At 34.1% G+C, this 22,567-nt stretch overlaps 1 protein-coding gene across 1 annotated transcript in view; it reads left to right on the top strand.

Annotated features, from left to right (window-relative positions):
• LOC126759194 (pituitary homeobox homolog Ptx1) overlaps positions 1-22,567 on the top strand; it is an 80,312-nt gene that overhangs the window by 5,769 nt on the left and 51,976 nt on the right. Inside the window, exon 2 of the mRNA XM_050473888.1 lies at positions 7,273-8,113. Within this exon, the coding sequence (XP_050329845.1) occupies positions 7,630-8,113 (484 nt within the window). The 5' untranslated portion in view covers positions 7,273-7,629. The remainder of the gene's footprint in view (positions 1-7,272; positions 8,114-22,567) is intronic.

Genomic DNA, 22,567 nt, shown 5'->3' with positions numbered 1-22,567 from the left:
TAATTTATGTGTGTGCGCTGCCCAAAATAAGCAACTTGCAGCTGATTGGTTAAGAACTCATAAATTCCTGTCTCATTACTTAACATCAACACACATGCACACACACACGCAAAGGCGTATAATTCGCACACATCAAAGCGACTTTAAATTAAGCAAAATCTGTCGTTTTCAAATAAAAATCTACATTAAAGTAAATTATTATTTTAATAATGCTCACCGGGCAACCGCAAAACGATTAAAAACATTACAAGCACTCAGCCACTTTAATCCACTCGGGATCAAGTGGAGATCAAGCGGGATTTTGACGTATAAATTCTCAATTTGATTTGACTACTAGAGTGTGTGGTGTGTGGTTGGCGGCAAGTGTGAATATTTTGCATGCCCGTCTGTCTACCCAACTGCCCAGACGTACATACGCACACCTACATATGTGCATTTGCGTGTGGCATTGTGTGTGTGTGGCGTTTTTATGACAATCTAAAGCCGCAGTTAGCACGGTTAGTGGTTAGAGAACAGATCGCGCGCCGTCAAAGCTTTTTTGCTCTCGTTATTGTTTTTGTTTTTGCTTACTACGCGTCTAAATGAATTAATGAATGAAAAGCGAAAGTGGCATTTAAGCATTATACTTAATACAATAACACAACAACAACAAAAACAGGCATTTACATTGTAATTATTTTTTGTTTTTTTTTTTTTAGTTGTTTGTTGTTGTAGTCAAGAGACCAATCCAATGCATATGCAAATATTTGCTGTTATTTTTCGCACTGCATGCACCGACTTGATTTATATTAGTTCATTCATACTTGTTAGTGTATATTTACGTGTGTAAGTGGTAATAAGAATGATTGCGTAAATATTTTGTTTGAAAAATGATAGTGAAGCACTGAACTGTTTTAAAATATGAAAATGATGCTGTGAGGGCAATTGCAATGGATTTTATTGGCGGTTTAGTTTCATAGACCGTGTAGAAAGTTAAATATTATAAAAATAATAATTGTTCTAAGGAAAAAATTAATAATATTTTGATATAGTATATGCTTAAAACATATGTCAAATATATGTACATTATTCTTACCATTTCATTCGAAGTGTATATTTTTGCAATTATTGACAGAATGTGAATAAGTATCGTAGGAGTCGTGTTGATGGTGTTACGTAATATAATAAAATACATACATACATCTTAATTATATAATTTTTGAAGCTTCTGCGCCTATTTTAACAAAATGTATCCATATTAAGCTACAAATTTTTGCTAATTTTTCGAGATAACTGCAATTTTTTTTATGTCAAAGGGAGTATATTGTTACTACTGCAATTTTTAATTCATCTGAGATTGATGATTTATTTTGTAGTATAAAAAAAAGAAAATAATTTATTGAAAATTATATTTCTGCGTATTTTTCAGCATACCATAATATCATAATATTTTTGCGTTCTTTTTTTTTTTTGAAAAATAACGAAAATATAAATTAATATATTGCGGGTCACAATCAGACTCAGAATTTTGGGAACATCCTATAAGGCGTTACATGGGTTTCCTCGGAGATGCGCCCTCGTTGGCAGGAACTCCTTACAGCATCATCTAAAGTGAAAAAATACGTGTTTTAGTTAAAACCTTAACTTAAAACTTGGAGAAAGAAGAGTTAAAAAATACCTAAAAATTGGATTTTTGATAGACATTTTTACAAAAAAATTAAAATTTCAGAGAAAATTTTGCGATTTTTTTTTAAATAGTAGTAATAAAAAAAATCCTCTGTCCAATCTTTAAGAATTGTATCTCAAAGACTGGTGTAAAATTTCATGAAGATCTGTTAAGTAGTTTCGAGAAATCTTGACAACCAACTTCAAAAACACAGTTTCGAGAAAAATGCGTTTAAAGACGGCGCACTTAGCCTAGCTAGCCGCGAGCGCACAAGTTCTCAAGTCTGTATCCTCGAAATTTTTACTCGAATCAACTTGAAAATTTAGGATAATATTCTGGAGGTAAAGGTTGTAGAATTTAATAAGACATATTTCTCATTTCTGCATATTTGATTTACCTGACTCACTTTTCCAAATTAAAAATACTTTATTACTTTCTCTTAATAAATAAAACCGTTAACTCATTATAACGTAATTTTAATTTGAAAATTTTAAGTTTCAACTATTAAGTTTTTGTTTCTGTGAATGAACAGTTTCTAGTTCAAAGTTTAAAAAAGGCAAGAGCATTTAATGAATCGACTAATTGAAGAAATTCAGCTAAAAAGGTCCAGCTACGTAAAAATAATCTCTTTAAGCAATTGCGTAGTTAAACTCACCCAAACAAACAAACATACAAGTTTTGCTATAAATATCTACAAAATTTTGCCGCCAACGTCATTCTAACAAACACTTATTCCAAGCGAATGTATACAAAACAAAACCGTTAAGTACACGCACATACAGGCGCACTTAATTTGTGTATATTGGCGTAATCATTGATTTACGACTAATCCGTTGAGTGATTTTTAATTAAATTTATGTCTTTATGACTTCTCGAGCGTCATGTCTAATGATATGGTTGCATGCACTTACTTTTGTTGTTGTTGTTGTGCAGCAATTTTAGTTTTATTTTTGTTGTTGTGTGTATGTGTAGGGGTAGCTGTTGTAAAATCCAAGCGCTGGAAGTGCCAATTTATAGAGTATAACTATGTAGATGACGAGCTTCTTGGTATTTTGTTATGAAAATTATGCCGTAATTGGATTTTTGTGATTTTAGTATGTGCTATAGTTGATAGATTGATTACAAAACTAAATTTATTGGTGTTTAATTAAATTATAATATTATTTTAAAGTGATAAATATGTATGTATGATTACACTATATAAAGATGTCATACTGCGTGAATTAAAAATTTTGAAGGATCTTTTGCTTGAGATCATAGTTGGAACATATCACTATAGGAAATTGTTTAAGAATATAAATATTCAGTTCAAGGAATAACCTCATGAAATTCCAATAAAAAACTTAACTTTGGCTAAACCAAAGCTGTTTTTTATAGCATAAAAAGGTTTACAAAGTTCTTTATCTTGATTTTATGCGGCCGGTTTCTATGACAGCTACCCGCTAAAGTGGTTCGATCTGTACAATATAAGAGTGCATTATAGCTTCGGCTTTGGCAAGAATATATGCCAAATTTCATAACGGTAGCTTGCCAAATTAAAAAGTTTTCCATACAGGAACTTGATTTGCATTGGTCAGTTTGTATGGCAGCTATAAGCTGTAGTCGTTCGATCCAAACAACTTCTTAGGAGATTATAGCGCTCTCTTGAAAAATAACCTGTGCTAAATTTCGTGAAGATATCTTGTTAAATGAAAAAGTTTTCTATATAAGCACTAGATTCCATTGGTTCAATTTGTATGGCATCTCTATGCTATAGTGGCCTGATTTCAGTGATTCCGATCAATGAGCAGCTACTTAGAGAGCAAAGGACGTCAGCAAAATTTCAGATCGATATCTCAAAAACTGAGCGACTAATTCGCCTATATACTTCTGTACATACAGAGTACATATGTATATGTATGTACTATATGTACTCAGTTCCCCATGCTGATAATTTATTTATACATTTTATAGGATCTCCAATACATCAACAGTAATCTCAAATATTTCGGTTTTTGTAATTTTTGTTGTATTTTAATTCAAAATTTTCAATGATTTACGATGTTTTCACACGGATACACAGTAAACTAATGCAAAAAGTGAATTAAAAATAAACATTTATGCAAATTTGTCTATATATCAGGTAAATGTGTAAATTTTTAACAGCACTAATTACAATTCAATACAAACAACAACAACCACAGCAACTGCAATCGGCAATAATTTGATTAGGTCGCGCAAAATGTGTAGAGCTTCCAAGCGCTGATAAACGAAATTCAGAGTTTGTAACAACTTTGCCACTGCTGTGCTGCATGTATGGTATGTTGTATGCTGAAGGAACAATAAGAGACCACAACAACAACAATATGGTACAGCTAGTGCCGACAGCACGCGCAATAAATAAGACACGTAGAGTGTAAATATTTTTACAGAGATAAGACACCAAGTGCTGTTATCTCTTTTGGAATATATGTACTTACTACATACACACAAACATAGCTGTAGTTGTGCACCTTTTTAAATGTGTTGCTGCGTAGGTGCCTCTAAACGCTTTGCGTGTAATTGCGGCCGCGCGAGGAAAATTAGTTGAGAAGAGCAGCAGCGAGTGCTAGACGCAAAGCATAGAAATATAAGTAGAATCATAAGAATAGTGAGACCAACGCCGGGAATAATCATAAACTTCTAACTGGTAAGTTAAGCGGCGTGTGTGCGGCTGCCGGAGGCAGCAAGGATAGGAGCTTGTGGCATTTTTTCACTTTAAAACTGCTTTCGAAGCTGCCGTGTTTACGTGTATGAGTGTGTGTGCAGAGTGCAAACACTTTTTTTGTGTTGTATAAACCGCACTCTAAATGTCCACATACTCCGCGTTGATGCAGTGAAGCAACGCGCTGGAAACGGCGGCTTGTTCTGCTTTGAGCACAGGTGGCGAAGAGTGCATGACCTCAGCTTCAGTTGCAGGAAAATATGAAAAAGTGTAAATAATATGTTATTTGTAAGACTACACGTATATACATACATACATATGTATACATACATACACGCATGTAAACATTTGTACGTGTATTTGTTCTGCCGCTTAATTTGCTTTTATTATGCCTTATTAATTTGCCCGACGCGCGGCAATGCCTCCGTGTAAAACAGCAGTTTACAACAAGCTATCAACACACCGCTATCAGCGCTGTTTATCTACAACTTTTATAAGTTTCATTGCGCCGAGCAAATATACAAACACACGTATGCACATACATACGTACATACAAATGTATGCAACATCTAGTATGTCTCGTTGGTAGGCATATTCATATTCATATAGAGTTTGTATGCACATACATACATATATACGCTTATATTCCGTGCAGCACCACAGTTTTACTCACTCGGCGCTTTTAGCCATTTCTAAGTGTCGCTAGGTGCTGTTGAGGTTAAGCTTTTTATTTTGTTAGTAAATTTGCTAGGTAAACAGTTTTATCAGCTATATTAAAAAATATACGTAACTACATACAATTTTAAAGGTATATTACCTATAAATAAATGTTATATGTAAGGTGCTACTGATGCATAAAAGATATTTCAAGAATAATGTGTATACTTTTTCCAATTACAGTGCCTTCGAAAATATATAATTACGGGAATTACAAGCTAGTTAATGCTAATTATACCCTGAAGAGAGTATATAAAGTTTTCCACGAAGTAACAGCCAGAGCGAAAATATAAAATAATGTATATAATAAATAAGTAAATGATCAGCGTGACGAGCTGAGGAGATTTTGCCATGTCTATTTGTATGCTATTAGCAAATACGGGAATTAGCCTCGTAGTTTTAAAGATATCGATCTGAAATTTTAATCACGAACTGTTGCCAAAAAGCAGTTCATTTGCCGTTTGGAACTGCCAATTTTGGGTCACTATTGCATATTGCTGTCATACAAACTGAACGTTCAAAATCAAGTTTTTTCTCAGAAAACTTTTTTATTTGACGAGATATCTTCATGAGATTTGGTATAGTTTATTTCCTAAGACAAAGTTATAATATTTGAAGAAATTTTTAGATCGGACTACTATATCATATAGCTGCCATACAAAGTGAACGTTCAAAATCAAGTCCTTGTAAGGAAACTTTTCTATTTATGAATGGTATTATGTCATAGCTTAAATGCAATCGAAGTTAAATAGTTTTCTTGTTAAAAAGATTGTACTTGCAGGTAAAATTCAACATATTTTATAACTGTTATAACGCATAGGTATTTTTCTCAAAAATGATTAGCCATTGCATCAAATCATCCAAGAACAGCAAAAATACACCCAGAGGTTACATTTATTGTGCTTATATATCGCTTGTAAATCGCTTGTAACTTGTATACATATATTTGGGAATATTTGCCGAAATTTGAATTGATTCGGCAAATAGTTTCGGAGAAATGAGCGTATTTGCAAGTATTTTTTAAGTTCGCGAGAACAACTCCAAATGCTTTAAACGCGTTTTTCAGGACACGCTGTTTTCAGAGCCTGCAAGGCAAATATCTTCAAATCGACTAGATCGATTAACTTGAAAATTTCTTTCTATTAAAGGAACACGATTTTTGTCACGCTCAAGTGTAAATTTATATAATTTAAATTTTTTGTCTTTGGAAATTAGCTGATTTGTTAAAAAACAAAATTTTTTTCAGTTCTTAGATCTTTAAAAATACGTTTTTTGTTTTTGGTATTTGATATAATTTTGAGTAGAAACATCTTTTTCACTTTCTCAGCTTCATAAAATTTAGTTATTGTTTTTTTATAATTAAACAGTTTCTTAATATATTGAAATTTCCAAAAAAAATCAAAACTTTCTCAGGTGATCACCTCAAAATATACTAAAATTTTTGCAAAAGTAACATTTTTGTACATTTATTAAATGAAATGCCTTTTCAAAAAATGCACCAGAAACAAATTTCTTCTGACTTGCAAGTGGATATAGCCCTTAAAAGCACTTCTCATTTGCTACTAACTCAACAATGCGTTTCTTTTTGGATAGATGACATAGAAAGCTTAGAATTCTTAAAAAAATTAAAACCAATTGAGGTTATAAAATGTTTTATAAATATTTTCAATTCTCAAAAGAACTTTATATTACTTTAAATGCTGGTTTCTCGAGAGCTTAACAGCAAAAATCCACAAACGAATATGTATTTCAAGGATAAAATGGTTAATCTGAAATGATCCAGTTTCAGGCATGAAAATTTCACATTAAAGTTGCCCAGCTTCCAAAAAGCTTCTAATTGCTAATAATAGTCTACTTATTTAAGAAATCTTCGAACCTCAGCCATTAATATGAGGAAACCGAACTCAAAACTTAATACAATTTTTATATTAATATAAATATTTCCAGCATATTTTATGTGTATACCTATTTGAATCAAAATCTAAATTAATTTACATGAATTCATTCAACATTTGCAATTAATTTGTTATCACATAAGAGATAATCGCACTGCGCTTAGCTACTTCAGCAACGAAAGCTATTAACTAACCGTAGATAAGCTAGTTAAGGTGCACACCTGACAGCGGAACTTTTTAAAATTCGCGCTGCGCACATACAATTATAAATCACATTTACAGTTAAATTCTGCACTAAACTTACTAAAATTCGTTTTACTCCTCACTTTCAGCAGCTACTTACACATTGAGTCACCACGTATCTACGCCACGCCTTACACACCGCACAGTTGCAGGCGAACGGCACAATCATCGATCGCACTAACGACCGTACGACGCCACACACAGCGTCCGCGTACGTGCCGACCAATATTACGCCAACGTTAGACTATACCGGCCTCACCACGACGACTACATTTTTGCAACACTTCAAGGACGTCGTCACGACGAAGTTCTCCGGCAGAGATCACCACCTGCCACCGCTGCATCCGCATCCGCATCCGCACCAGCAGTCGGCCGCACTGCATCACCATCAGCCACATCAGTCTGTGGCACAAAGCTTTTCCACCATTTTTCCCACGTACTTAGGCATGGATCGCGCCGGTGGCGGCGGCGGTGGTGCCGTCGCTGCTGGCAGCGGTCTGGGTGTGGTCCACAATTCGGCCGGCACCGGTGGTGCGCTAAATGGTCTCGAAGCAATGTCAGCCGAATCGACCGGCCTCTGTTTGCAGGATTTAGTAAGCGCTGGCACAGCAGCGGGTGCCGGTTCGGCAGGTTCGGCTGAGAGTACCAACACAACAAGCACTGCACTCAGTAGTGGCAGTACTGGCAGTTCAACGGTGAATGGTAGCGCCGGTTCGGCCACGGGACAAGAGCATTTGCACAATCATCACAGTCTACATGACTCCAATTCGTCGGTTAGCATTTCACCCGCCATCTCGAGTCTGATGCCAATCGGCAGTCTGAGTCATTTACATCATACAGCTGGTCAGGATTTGGGCTATCCGCAGCATCCACATCACGCCGTGGTGCCACCGCATACGCCGAAGCATGAGCCGCTCGAGAAACTGAGAAGTAAGTACTGAATATACTTGTAACTTAAGATGATTAGAGTTAGAAGATTGGAGCGGCTTTTAGAATTATAAGCTGAAAACTTTAAATAGCAAAAGCAAATAGAGATTTTGAGCAAAGTGCGCCAAGAAAAATCGATATTATAGGTATTTGCAAAACGTGTATAATTTCTTGCTAGACTTCGTAGAAAAAAACAAATCGCTCAACCAAAAAAAGCACGAAAAACATTTGTACACGCTTATGCGACGTCAACGCAACTTACGCAGAAGCTCATGTTCTCATATGTTGCCAAGGAAAAGTATCTAAAATGACTTCTGACAACTAACAAATTAACAAATAATTAATTAGCTCATAACTCACTCATTCCCTCGCCATGTTCCGAGTCGTTGGCGCATTGAGTTATGCCCCCAAGGCAAACAGTGTCTGTCTGTGCGTCAAAATGGTGTGAACAAGCAACTATATTATATCTGTCAGCTCATTCTTAAACTTATGCTGTATCGACTGTTGTATGCACTAATGATTCCACTATAATGGCGATCATTTAAATCGGTTTTGGGGTGATCATGAGAATTTATTTAAAGATCGCAAAAATAATTGAAAACGTTTAATAAAGTTAAGTAATAAAAAAAAATTAAATTAAAAAGAATATACTTATGTATAATATATGTACATTGTATATGCATACATATGTATATGAATTGATAAAAATATTCATTTTCAAAAAAGTTGGAAAAAATAATAAATTAAGTAGAGAACGCTCTGACGCTCTAATAGTACTAGTCGCAGAAATACCGTATTTGTGTAAATTTGTTTCAAACCATAACCATAACCAGCCAAATATACATATTTTTGCTATTTAAATAAAATAAAAGCAGGAAATTTACACCAAACGCCGTGAAGGAAAACAATTTTGTGTACAAGAGAAAAAAAAACAAAAAACTGGGTTATTTGAATTTTTCACATAAAGTTTGAGGTTATGTCAAAAGGGTGTTAATACAAAAGTTATAGATATTGTCATTCCCTACCATTTTGAAAGATACATTTTTCCTATAGAACCCGTAGTAAACTAGTTTTAAACCCTTAAACTTTCAACCAATTGCCTCATCTTCCTCGTCCCGCCTTCACATCGCCTGTAAATTATTTTTTCCTTCATTTCTGTTATTTTATCTTGTTTTTTTCCAATATGTTTCGACCTATTTGGAATTTTTTTTTTAATTTTTTACCATTTTCAAAAGATTCTGCTCTGGTCTAACACGGCTGACACTTATTTACAAATATGGTTTCCGTAACATACTATACTACATAATGTGCTGTATGTTTGCCTAGGGCATTTGGTATCGAAGATCAAGTACGTCACTGTGTCAGCTCCCCTTTTTCAGTCCAAGCAATTTTAATTAAGTTCGTAGAACTTAAAGGTAGATATATATTTGATGTTTGATCTATAATCCTCTAACTACTATCAATACGAGGAAATAGTCAAAAATACCAGGCAAGCACAAAAATGAGAATTCCATCCTAGCAATATATTGACTCCTTAACATCGAAGACGGAAATCATCCAGTTCTTGAAGGAACTGACCTTCGAAGCGTAATGCGATTAAGCGTTCATGCATTCTGGAGGGTCCATAATCCTACCGCAGAACCTTTCTCTCGAAAACTCGTAATGTAGACTCATCAGATGTTGTCATCGTTCATGCCTCTGCACCATACTGCAGGACGGGGATGATGAGTGACTTGTAGAATTTGGTCTTTGTTCGTCGAGAGAGGACTTTACTTTTCAAATGCCTACTCAGAAGTCGCAAGATAAACGTCGTTTGATATCCAACGACTCGGAGAGGTCCTTCCTCCTTCAAAAATAAATTAAAGCCAGTTAAGAAAATTCATAAATATTCAAGTGTATGTTTGTTTGTATTTGCTTGAAACTGGCAAACATTGCCAACAAGTGTCCACACACCAAAAAGTTGCATCGCTGTTTTTGATAATGTAAATTTACACAAATATTCGCACTTGCACACATTTCTACATTCATAGCTAAACAGTAGCCAATGTGTCCAAACAATGCAACAAATATGCCAAAGTAATCTGTCAACAACAGCTGCTGTGATTCCCGCCACCGCTAGCTGTTCAGCATGATTCATGATTCATGAAAACGTTCACGCTCTTAATTTGCCAAAACAACAACAAAAATAGGCATGCACCCTCAACTACATACACAAACACTCGTGTGTACAGGCAACATAACAGCACTATTAGCGGCAAGGAGGCACCGTAATTCGCCCAATGATATTCAAAACCACGTTCCGATGGCGCGTTGACAGCGCGAGTGTTAAAATTCGCGCGATCCAAATGCCATTCAGTCACACTTCAACGCCGGCAAATCGTTCGGCAAACTTAGCCAGCGCAAACAACAATAATAACAACAACAACCGACCAATAAAACACCCACCCAACGCAGTCGCCGCAATTACAAGCGCTGCGCTGCGCCGCCCTCCGCTTACACGAATACACTTGGCTGTGCGGCGACATCGTGTAATTTCGTGCGTGCACTTGTTGTTGCAGCCGCTGTACGGTTCGTTGTTATTTGCCGCTCTGCACTTGTTCAAATAAGCGAACATTTTTCACGCATTTTAATGTGTTCAACGGCAATGGCAACTGCATCGCAGCCGCTTGTTGCTGTCGCGCTGCAAGGGAGGGGGAGGTGAGCGCTGAAAAAAGAGCAGAGTCGTGAACGAAATTCCAACGTAATCATTGTGCAATCATTAGCGTACATAAAGACACTAATTTCGCTGCCTTTCACTCTGCCCTGCTGTGTTCGTATATATGTATGTATGTATGTAATGGCAGCGCGTCACGGCTAATTGAGCACCCTTCTGCCATAAAATGATGCGCCGCACACACAGAGAGTGTGCAATATGCGCTGAAGAGGAGATGCGTTGAAGTGAGTTTTTGAAGTGCTGTGGATAGCAGCACAAACACACATATGCATGTATAGTGTACGTACCACGCTTGGCTGCTGTGCCGTGAGACAGTATTGAACATACATACATATATACATAAATTAGTACTTCCAAATTTTCGAAAATATCTTATCTCCCAGATATTATTTTACCATTTCCTCACGAAATTTGCTGTCTACTTTGACTTCCCACTTGAAATCGCCACGCTAGACGCGAGGACGCCTGCGTTCGATGGTCATCACTCAGTTATGACAGGGGTTTCGCACTCACCCGTTCGCTGTGCATCGTTCGGCTCATCCTGCCAAGTGTTTCCCTGCTGGAAATTTGATATGTTTGCGTCAAGTGTTTGTTGCCTTTGTGGAGGCGAAATTGTTTTGGGAATTACACAAATTGAAGTGTTATTGTACAAGCTGCTTATGAAAATATGTGGCTGTCAATGTGTGGAGAGGAAGTGTGTAGGGTTAGGGGAAAGAAGTGGTTGATTGTATGCACTTGTTGTTTTGTGATTAGAAACATAGTTTCGGTGCAATTAAGTGATTACATTGCTGTTGAGGACTTAGTGTGTTATTGGAAAACTCTTGGCACCCTTTAGTTTTAAAGATTTCAAGCTTGCTGATAAATAATGATAATTTGCTGATGAAATATTTCATGGTATAATAGTTCATAATAGCTGCTGATGCTGTCGTTCCAATATAAAAAAAAAAAAAAAACTATATAAAAGAAAACTATTTTTTTATATTTCTATGGAGAAAGTTGTAAGAATACTAAATTCCTTGCCATTATTTCATCTAGTGCACTTGGTTACGGCAGTAATTTTATTTAGATAGGCTCTAGATATTAAAAATATGCAATTAGAATGAAAAACCAAAAAATGCTTATTTTGCCTGAAGAGAATCTATGGAGCCTTAACAGGTCACTTTCTATGGCAGTATGGCTCTAGAGGTCAGAATTGAACTATTTCTTCGCCTTTGCTTCGGATTGCTGCGCATAATATCCGTGCAAAATTTCGTGAACATATACATATGTATATTCAAATAAAAGCTTTTCCATACAATAATTAGATATAGACCGGTCAATTTGTATGTACATATATTAGCTATACGCCATTGTAGTCAAATATATAAGTACGTTTCTGGCATATGCATAGCTTCTTGAATAGACAAGAACGATCAATATCTCAAAAACTGAGAGATTAGTTCGCATTAATCAGTGGCTGATTCAGAGGGGTGAAATGGGGGACCTAGGAAGACTACTACAGGGTCTCAGTGTACATTCCTCTTTTGGATACAATCGCTGAAGATTTGAAGACGCGCTTTCTAGAGAAGTATTGGATGGATTTCAACTGAGTTTGCTGCTTCCGGAAAAAGTATGTACTTTGAAAACCAAAGAAATGGAATATCTTATGGCATGCTTGATAGATAAATTCAAAAACGTTTTGGATAATGACGTCATGCGACGTTTGAAGCTCAAAGGTGAACTTGATCACTGGCAGTGCCATTGGGGGCAGAAGCAAAAGTAAAAAGACAACAAGTTACCAACTACTGCATTGGAAACGTTGAAGAACTGCGGTGTACACCTATACCCATAATTCATATTTGATATTTGTGTGACAAATGCGAGCTCTGGACTCTCTTTTTCGACACTTCGCCGCATGAAAACTTGGCTGAGGACGAACATGCTTCGGTGGCAATTCTACCCTGAAATGGATTGAAAAAGGGAATTTTCAGTGCTCTACTAATGGGTTTTTCAATAAGAGCGCTAGTTAAAAAAAAAACGAAACCGGTTTGGGATATTGACTGGACCATTTCGTGAGATAACACGTTCACCCAACTTGGTTTTTCTGTTGGAACCACATATTATCCATTCAATTTCATCCAATTCGGGCCTAAAATATTCAGTTATCATTGAGCGGTAGCGATTCCTATTCACAGTAACGTGCCGGTCTTGATCATCTTGGAAGAAGAACGGCCCAATGACGATGCCGATCCATAAACCGCACCAATATTCAGTTATCATTGAGCGGCAGCGGCTTCAGTTCTTGCGTCAATTTGATATTGTAAGGATGTAGGTTACAACGATGACCAACGCTTGAGAAGATGACCAACGGAAACATTTTATACACTGTACCTGTGGATTCAAATTTTTCCACTAGACGCTCAATTGTTGATCTGACAGGACGATTATGACGACCATAAATTGGACGAAGCGCTCTTAAAGTTGAGGCCACTGACTCCGAATTTTGGTAATAAATTTTAATAATTTCGACTCGTTGTTGGATCGTATATTTTTCCATGATAAAATGGCAAACCTGAGAAAATAAATCTCAAAAGAGCAGGGAAAAATATGGCGTCCTTTGCTGTCCCTATCGGTCTACTTTTGTAGCGTCCCTTTTGAACAACCCGTTATAAAATGAATAATGTTCGTTTACCGTTCGATGTATTTTAAATCAAAAAGTCGACACCTTAAAGTACCAGACTGACCTAGCCTTAAGCCTCTTAAGTGGAAAATGATTTAAACATGCCAGACTTTGCGCGTCAAAGCCAAGAATTTTTTCACTTTTGTTTTAAATTTAAATAAATACTTTACTTATACAGTAGAAGTTCGAAAGTTTGTGCATTTTCCTAACTTCCTCTAACAGATAATATCGCAGTTAAAATAAAAACCTGCAGCAAACTGTTGCAACGCACTGCCTTTGGCAAATGCAGCAACAACACAGAAGTTGTTAAAACCGTAAGGACCAACTTCACTGGAAGCAAAGCACTTTGTTGACCTCTCACTCACCCAGCCAGTGACACGGTGACACTTTCATTCGAATTTATTTGCTTAGGAAAACAATTTAAAACTGCCATGCCACGAATGGGGCACATTAAAAATAAAATGCAAACAATAAAAATATTTGTTAAAAGCCACGAATATCCTTGGACCTGTTGACAAACGCAACCATATATACATACATATACATTATATAAACACACATATGTATGTATAAGTGCACAGGTGCAAATGTGTTTGGCTTGTGGTTGTATGCATGAATGTGTGCGTGTTTATTGCCACTTGTGCCACATATGCAAATTGCATGCTTATTTGGAATTGTTGCAATTGCTATTATGTCATGCGACGAGCATTGACAACACCTTCTCTACACACGCCGCTGATTGCTACCTGCCGCATGACTGCAAGCATACATAGAATATACCATTTACTCATACTTTGTGCCACAAAGTGTCTGTTGCTTTTGCCACACACCGTTGCTGTGCTGCTGCTGCTGCAGTTGTCATCGTTGCTGTTGTCATCCGTGTTGCTTGCATTGTTTGTCATTTTGCAGGTGCGCTTTGCTAACAAATTTGTTGTTATTGTCGTTACACTTGTTGTTGAACGTGTCATTTGTATTATTTGTTGCTGTCTGCCTTGTTGTTACTCATGCCACAGCTTCTGCGCTCGGTTGTCTGCCATTATTGGTGCTGTTGCTCGTTTCGTTTGTATGCGTATGCATGTTTTGCTATTGTTATTGTTGTTTAAATAATGGCTTTGCAACGTGCCGAATGTGTGTACATTGGGGATTTCAATTATTGGCAATTTAATGGCGACCAAAAGTATTTTCGGTGCAGTGGAGCAGCAGCAGCAGCAGCAGCAATATTTTAGGCAGTTGTTCTGGAAGATATTTATTAATTTTTTTTTGTATTTACTCTACATATATCATACACATACATATGTATGTTAGCTATGTTTTGCAGTATTTTATTAGATCGAGTCACTATATCATATAGCTGTCATACAAACTGACCGGTCAAACTCAAGTCCTTGCATGGAAAGTTTTTTTGGTGACTTATCTTCACAAAATTTAGTAAAGCTTATAATCCAAAACAGTTCTATAATATTTGAAGAAATTTCTCAGATCGGGCCACTATATCATATAGCTGCCATACAACTGACCGGTCAAACTCAAGTCCTTATATGGAAAACTTTTTGATTTGGCAAGCTATCTTTACCAAATTTAATATGATTTACTATTCAAGCCAACGCTGTATAATATCTGAAGAAATTTCTTAGCTCGGACTACTATATCATATAGTAGCTGCCACACAGAATAACCAAATCAAGTTCTTGTATGAAAAACTTTTTATTTGAAATTAAGTATTGATTATTGCTCAAAACAGCGCTAAAATCACTGAACAAATTGCTCCGAGTGGACCATTATAGTATATATGTAGCTCCATGCAAACTTATCTATCGAAATAAATACAAATATTTTTTCATACCCTTTTATGCTATAAGAAATTCATAGGTGAAGTGTAATATAACATTTTTTCTCATTTGTGATTTTTTGTCATTAAAAAGCTAATTTTTATACCAAACACTTTTAGTTTTTGTTTTGTTTATTATTAATTTCATCGCATGCAACAATTTTATGTCATTCGTGCGTGCTTTTTTGCTCATTTAAAATATGTTTTTTTTGTTTTTGTATGTGTGTGTCGTATTTTAATCATTTAATGCGCTATTTCAAGTTCAAATTATTTATGTTCCAGTCTGCAGTATTTCATAAACATATTTCTATATTTATTTTTAAGTCACCTTTACCCGCTCTAGAATCATACACACCCATTTGCACATATGCAGGTGCGACTTTTTTCCATAAACATACACACACATCTGTATAAAACGGAAATATTTTTGTAATCCCATTTAAGCCTCCTCAAAAGGTTTTGAATTAATTTAGTCGATCGCTGCAACATGTTTGCTGCAGTTAGTCACCGTGCGTATATGTGTACATACATATGTACATACAAACATATGTATGTGTATATATTAACTCTAATACAGCTTGCTCTCATATTCAGCTCTAAAATGTGCCACTCTTTAATTCTCCAACAAATTTTATAATTTAATTTCCTTGCCGTTAACTCAATGCCGTCGCACTTAAAGGCTGCCCCAATAACTATGCTTGTGTCTTAAAGTCTGTCACCAATGCATTTGTACTTTTTCCCACAACACACATGCACGCATATAAGCAGTCAACTCCCCCTTCTCTTATATACTTACTTCTCATTTCCTCCTCTGCCTCTTCTGCAGCCATTTATTTCCTTCTGCAATCATATTTGCAGCGTTTTGCGTTTGAATTATGTCGCCAGCAGCTGCTCCGACGCAGTGGCGATGGAAAGCCTAGCGAGCGCGTGTGGCAAACACGCAGCACCACAAGTTCACCATAAAATTTGTCGTCTGCGTTTTTATTATATATATTTCTTTTGTAATTTTTCCAACATCTCTTTTTATGTGCCTTTCGGTCGCGACCATTCATTTCGCAGTGTTGTTGGTGTGTTGTTTTTTTTTTATGAAGCTTTAAAACTTGTTTCCGTGTGTTATTAGTTTTATGTATTGGCATTAAAGAGTTTAGCATTTCTTTTATTTTTCCACGTTTCGGCACTTCAATGTAGGCGCAACAATTAATTCATCAATTTCAAAATTCAAAATTTTTCAAAAATATTTTTTTTAATATCACAAAATTTTTTGAGTGTAAAATATGCTATAAACATGAAGTCATAATCGCTTAAAAATTTTTGTTGTTATTTATTATTTATTTGTTTTGATATTTTTGATATTTTAATACGCGCTAATGCTATTGGTATTCGTCGCAATAGCAGTCTTCGAAGAAAGTGGCTGTTTAAGCCACCTGAAATTTTTATAGCAAAATATTTAAAATAATATAAAAAGAATCTTTTATTAGAAAAAAAAATTCATCTTTCTTTATTAAAAAAAAAATCTAAAACATTTTTATTATTTTTTATTTATTTTTTTATTTTCTTTATAAAACAAAAAAAAAATATTTTATTTTTGAAATTTCTTATTTTTTTTAGATTTTTTTATTTACTTTTTTGATTATATTTAACTGTATTCTTAAACTACCTGAACATTTTATAGCAAAATGTTTTAAATAATATTAAAAAAATATTTCATTATAAAAAACCAATTTTTTTATCTTTCCTTATTACAAAAAAACTAAAACATTTTTATTAATTTTATTTTGAACAAAAAATCTTCTAACAAAAAAAAACATATTTTTCAGAAAATATACAAAAAAATATTCGAAAAATTAAAAAAAAATTTAACTTTGACATAGACATAACACTTTAAAAGAGGAGGTCAAAAGTCCACCCGAGCACCAGCGGCCGTACTAAACCGATTTTACTGTACCTATTGTTTAATAATTATTTTATTATTATTAATAGTTTCTGAAGTAGAGATATTAGTGTAGGTTAGGCTAAAATCTTCTGCTTCTTTATTGTCGTAGACACCGCTTACGCAGTTATAGCCGAGTTTACAACAGCGTCCGAGGCTATTTTCTTCTTTTCATTGGTAGTTTGTTTTACCCGCACAACTCTGGGCAGGGGATGTTTCGCCTTCTCGCTTTAGCTTGCTTTTAAACGAATGTTGTTTTGCCTACGCAGAGGATACTTGGTCTAAGACCGAAAGTCGGGAGCTGCTGGAGCCATATTTTAAAGAATCATTTCTGGCCACTCCCAAGTGAATGGCGCTCAGAGAACTTTCCGCACTTTCGTGAACTTCTACACATGTCTTCATCCTCCCAAATATATAAAATATATATCAAACCTGTTATAATTACCAAGAAAAATCTCACTTGAACAGCTTAGAACTCTTTACCTTATTGCTTTATAGAAATTTTACATAAACTGACTTTAAACGGCTTTAAAGCATAGAATCTTCGCAGAAAAATACTTAATTATGTATGTATGTATGTCAGCACATAGAAAAATGTTTAGTTAAAATGTCTTCACTTAAAATGTCGTTGCTAATATACAAAAAATACAATCATTTACTTGAAAAGAGTCTCAATAAAAGAGATACATAGGCAGACCTCAGAAGACTTACCTCCCATATTTGTTTGAAGGTACGTGAGTTGCCAGCATTTTCTTACCACAGACTTTTCCACCCGCTTATCACTTTTTACATTTTTGTTTATTTGCGTGAAAACAGCCACGAACAGTGTAAATAATTAAATGTGTTTTGAGTTATGCAGCGATTTTTATTTTATTCTATTTTTTTATTTTTATTACATTAGTTGAACAAATAAGTAAATAAGCAGATTCTTTCTCCTGTTTGCTTCGCTTGAGAAAAAAAGGGAAAGATGTGCGCAAACAATTTAAATGGGAGCACTTATATGGCTGGAGAACAAATAAGAAAAAAAATTAAAAGAAACAAATATTCTATTATTTGCCTAAAACGTGTTGTCACAACACAAACTACTAAGATAATCCCGATATACTGAAAAAAAAAAAAACAAAAATTGGAAGAAAACATAAACGAAAGCAAATCCTGAAATTAGTTCTGTGCGGCTGCAACGGTAAACAAGAAGTTGGTTTTACGAAACTGTCAGGTATTTTTTCTTAAATTTGTATAGCAAGTGTTGGCGTTGTGGTATTTTTTAGATAAATTTAGGTCTGCGATGAGTTGGAAGAACAAAGTGTATGTTTGCTTACATAATCAAATACGTACATACATATGTGTATATGTATATATAACTATATACATATACATATGTATGGACGATTGTATGCATGTACATTTATACATATGTACATAAGTTTAAAAAAAAATTCTGAGTACATTGTCATTTTCCAAGAATAACGTAAACCGTTAGTCATATAAAAATTTTTATTCGTTTTTCTTTTAACTTCGTCATGCTGGTCATTTTTATTTTTCATAAACACCAGACTTTCCCGATTGTGATGTAAATAATACTTTAATTTTTTAATATTTACAATAAAAAAATCTTAAATCTTGTAGTTGCCACTCAAGTGAGAAAAAAATTGACGTATATCAATTATGTAATTTTTTTAAAGGATACCTCGTTTTCAATTTTTTCAAAAAACAAAAATTTTATTTTTGGTAGTTGCCACACAACTTGAAAAAAAAATGTAAATATTAAAATTATGTTTAATTCTTTTAAATGGGTAACTCGTTTTAAATTTTTGCAATAAACAGAAATTGTATTTTTGGTAGTTGCCACCAAATTTGAAAGAAAAAATTTTGATATATTAAAATTTTATAAAAATTGCTTGCTTTGAATTAGCCCTACAAATTTCATAATAAACAAAAATACTATTTAAAGAGTTGCCAAATAATTTGCAATAAAGAGTATCTATCATAAATGTTGTATAAAAGTTAAAAAAAATATGAAGTGTGAACTCATAATTTTTTCGATTTCAAAGTTGCGATTTATACATCGATTAAAATGGTGTTGCCACGCTGATTAGTTATTTTCTGTTATTGTTAGCTAGTTTGAAGTAAAATTTTGTTGAAATATTATAGTAATATGTCAATTTCTTGAAATTAATTAGACCTTTTCAATTTTCACGAAAAAACAAAAATATTATTTTATGTAGTTGCCACCTAAATTGAAATAAAAATTGTCGAAAATTAAATGAAAAGCAAATAAATTTTACAGAATGAATACATAACTTTATCCATTTAAAATTTTCGATTTTTGTTTCAATTAGAATGGTGTTGCCACCCGGATTATTAATTTATGTAATTGCTACTTGGTTTGATATAAATTTGTTAAAATATTATAATAATATAAGACCATTTCAGTGTTCACAATAAGCGAAAAGTATCGTTTATGTACAAAGTTGCCACCTAATTTGAATTAACAACTGTCTAAAGTTATATAAAAAGTTAAAACATTTTAATAGAAGATAAATTCACAACTCTATCGATTTAAGAAAAAAACATTTATGTTTCAATTAGAATCGTGTTGCCACCTTGAATTTACTTACCAATATTTGTTAACGTTAAGAATTAATGAAGAATGCAATTTAAGTAAAAAATTAGGTAAAATATAATTTAGGATTTATAGTTGCCAACTGCCATAAATAATAAGGTACTATTTTAAAATTAAAAATAATATGGTATGAATATAAAAATGATTTTAAGACATTTAAGCTGAACAAAGCTGGTAGTAGTAAGCTTTGAAAATATATTCATTGAAAAGAATGTGCAATATGTTGTATAGTTCGCCTTTAAAGTATTCGAAATTCCAAAATACGTTATTCGAAATAAATAAAACACTAAAACTTTCCAAAAAAAAATCTAAGAACTTTTTCGAAAAAAATATAAAAATTTAAAGTCCCTAGGAGAGAGGAGAGGAAGCGATTTTTTAAAATAATCATCTGATTCCTAATTAAAAATTTTTATTATTCGTAGAAAACCAGTCTCAATACCTAAAATTTCTTGATTTAATTTTTATATTTTTCTACCATATATTTATGATAATATACTAATTTATTTTTGAATTTATAACCTTAAAAACATAATCGTTCACTGAGCAGGTTTACTAGCTCTGTTGATTCTCATCTCTCTAAAAATTTCTAAATCATTGTTGATATTTATCTAACCAAAAAGTGTTAATAGCACGTGAGCATCATAAGACGCGGGATGGTGTTGGCAAGAGTGTAGACAGATGTTACAAATTTACAAATATACAAATAAGTATGGGACAAAATATATGAGAAGATTGTGTGTTTAAGGGAAGATAGCGTTGCTAAGAGATAAGATAACAGTTTATTCTTAGAAGCATGCATAACTGGCAGGTTATGGAGAAATTAAGAAATTTAAATAGTCGAAAATTTGAACTCAAGGTCTTGGAGGGGTTTGAATTATCACACCTGTTGTAAAAGCTGTAATAAGATAAAAACATAATTTATATTTTGATTGTATGTTTACACAGACATAGGTAAATATGTTTGTGGGTATAAAAAGATAGTAATTTTCTGAAAAAAAAAATTTTTTGTTAAAAGAAAGCATAATTTATATTTATCAATTTTTACATTGATACAGGTAATATAAAAATATATTTTATATATTTTTTTGTTAAAAATTATTTATACAAATTCGTATTTAGAGGCTTCTCCAATTTCAATCTTTACGTCACACTCTATTAACTCTGCGTTAAACTAGAAAGTAAAACGGCCGGAAAATTTGCTCTGGCTGATTAACTTTCCCCAACTTTGCTTTGCATCAATACTTCTTTATACAAAAACAAATATACAAACATTACACTATATCTATATACACGACATCTCTATATACTGCCACTTAGAAGCGACAGACGGCAAAATAGCGCAACCAAAAGGACATGAGAATGTGAAATCTCCCATGAAGTGAATTCACCAAATTTGCTTGGCTGTGCCAAGTGCTTATATTGGGCACACTGCTTTCAGAAAAACAGAGAGAGAGAGAGGGTAAACGAAAAGGCCACTTCCGCAAATGAGGCTACTTTAAATGCAAAGCATTTGACCTTAGTTACACAGTTCTTGGCGTTCTTTAACATGCACTTGAACACAACAACAATATATATTTATAACAGTTAAAACAACATACTTTTAGGTATGTATATATATGTAGATATGTATCTCATATTTAGCTATATTCTAGTTTCCATTAAGAACTTGAAGCGTTTCGCTTTATACTACTTATGCTGTTGTTTCGCGTCTTCTACTTTGCCTACATCCTTAAATTCACACCTGACTATGTGCATGTATTGTACATACATGTCACGTGTGCACATTGTTGGAAGATTGCCACAAATGCGTTTAGAAATTCAAATGTTGTTTTATCGATTTTTGCGCAGCCGTAACAGATAAATTAGTAAACGTGCGTGAAAGTTCGTCGATAACGTGATTTGATTGCTTTGTTGTTGCGATTTTGCCTTTATCTCTTTATATTGGATATAAGAGCATGAGAAAATATTTGGAATTTATGGCAAATGCCGCGACATGTTCTAATAAAGCAGACTGGCTTAATGTGTGCTTACGATTTTTGAGTAAAAGTTATGAGCTAAACGGCAAGTGATTTTCAGCTTAGCAATTGTGTATGATTAAATTTATGAAAATGAAAGTTTTACCTATATATTTCATAGTCATATACCTACATGATTCTCTTATGGCAGACACACAAGAGAACCAATCCAAAGTGAAACTTCCAAAGAATCGTCTTGATCTCCACTTTATTCAAATATCTAATACGTATGAGTACCTCGGACTTTCCAAGTAGTTAAATTGATGGAAAATCAAGATCTTCAACCGAATATTTCTTCAATAAGTACTAAAGAGCCATGTTCGAGTATAACATTTGATAACCTTGCAATTAACACGAATGACTATGCAGGAGCTGCGTTGATTCCTAGGTCTATTTCACACATCTTGAGCATTAAAATATAGTACATCTAATATTATCCTCTCACTTAGTTCACGAAAGTTTTCAAATCTCTATAAAAGGTATAATGGAGGCTGGAGAATATATTGACCCGATTTGATCCTTTTTGGGCATTAATACATATTATTACCAAAATATGCTTCATTATTCATTATGAAACCTCGCTGATCGACCGATATTTACGATAAAAAGACAACAACAACAACGGGATAACCCGTTCCCACGACAGTTGGGTCATCCGGCCAAGGACGGTCAACTCGACAGATTTCTGC

Source organism: Bactrocera neohumeralis, chromosome 2, assembly GCF_024586455.1.
Source record: "Bactrocera neohumeralis isolate Rockhampton chromosome 2, APGP_CSIRO_Bneo_wtdbg2-racon-allhic-juicebox.fasta_v2, whole genome shotgun sequence".
In the NCBI taxonomy this organism is placed as follows: Eukaryota; Metazoa; Arthropoda; class Insecta; order Diptera; family Tephritidae; genus Bactrocera; species Bactrocera neohumeralis.
Note: the sequence above shows the minus strand (reverse complement) of the source record. Positions and strands in the feature narration are given on the sequence as shown.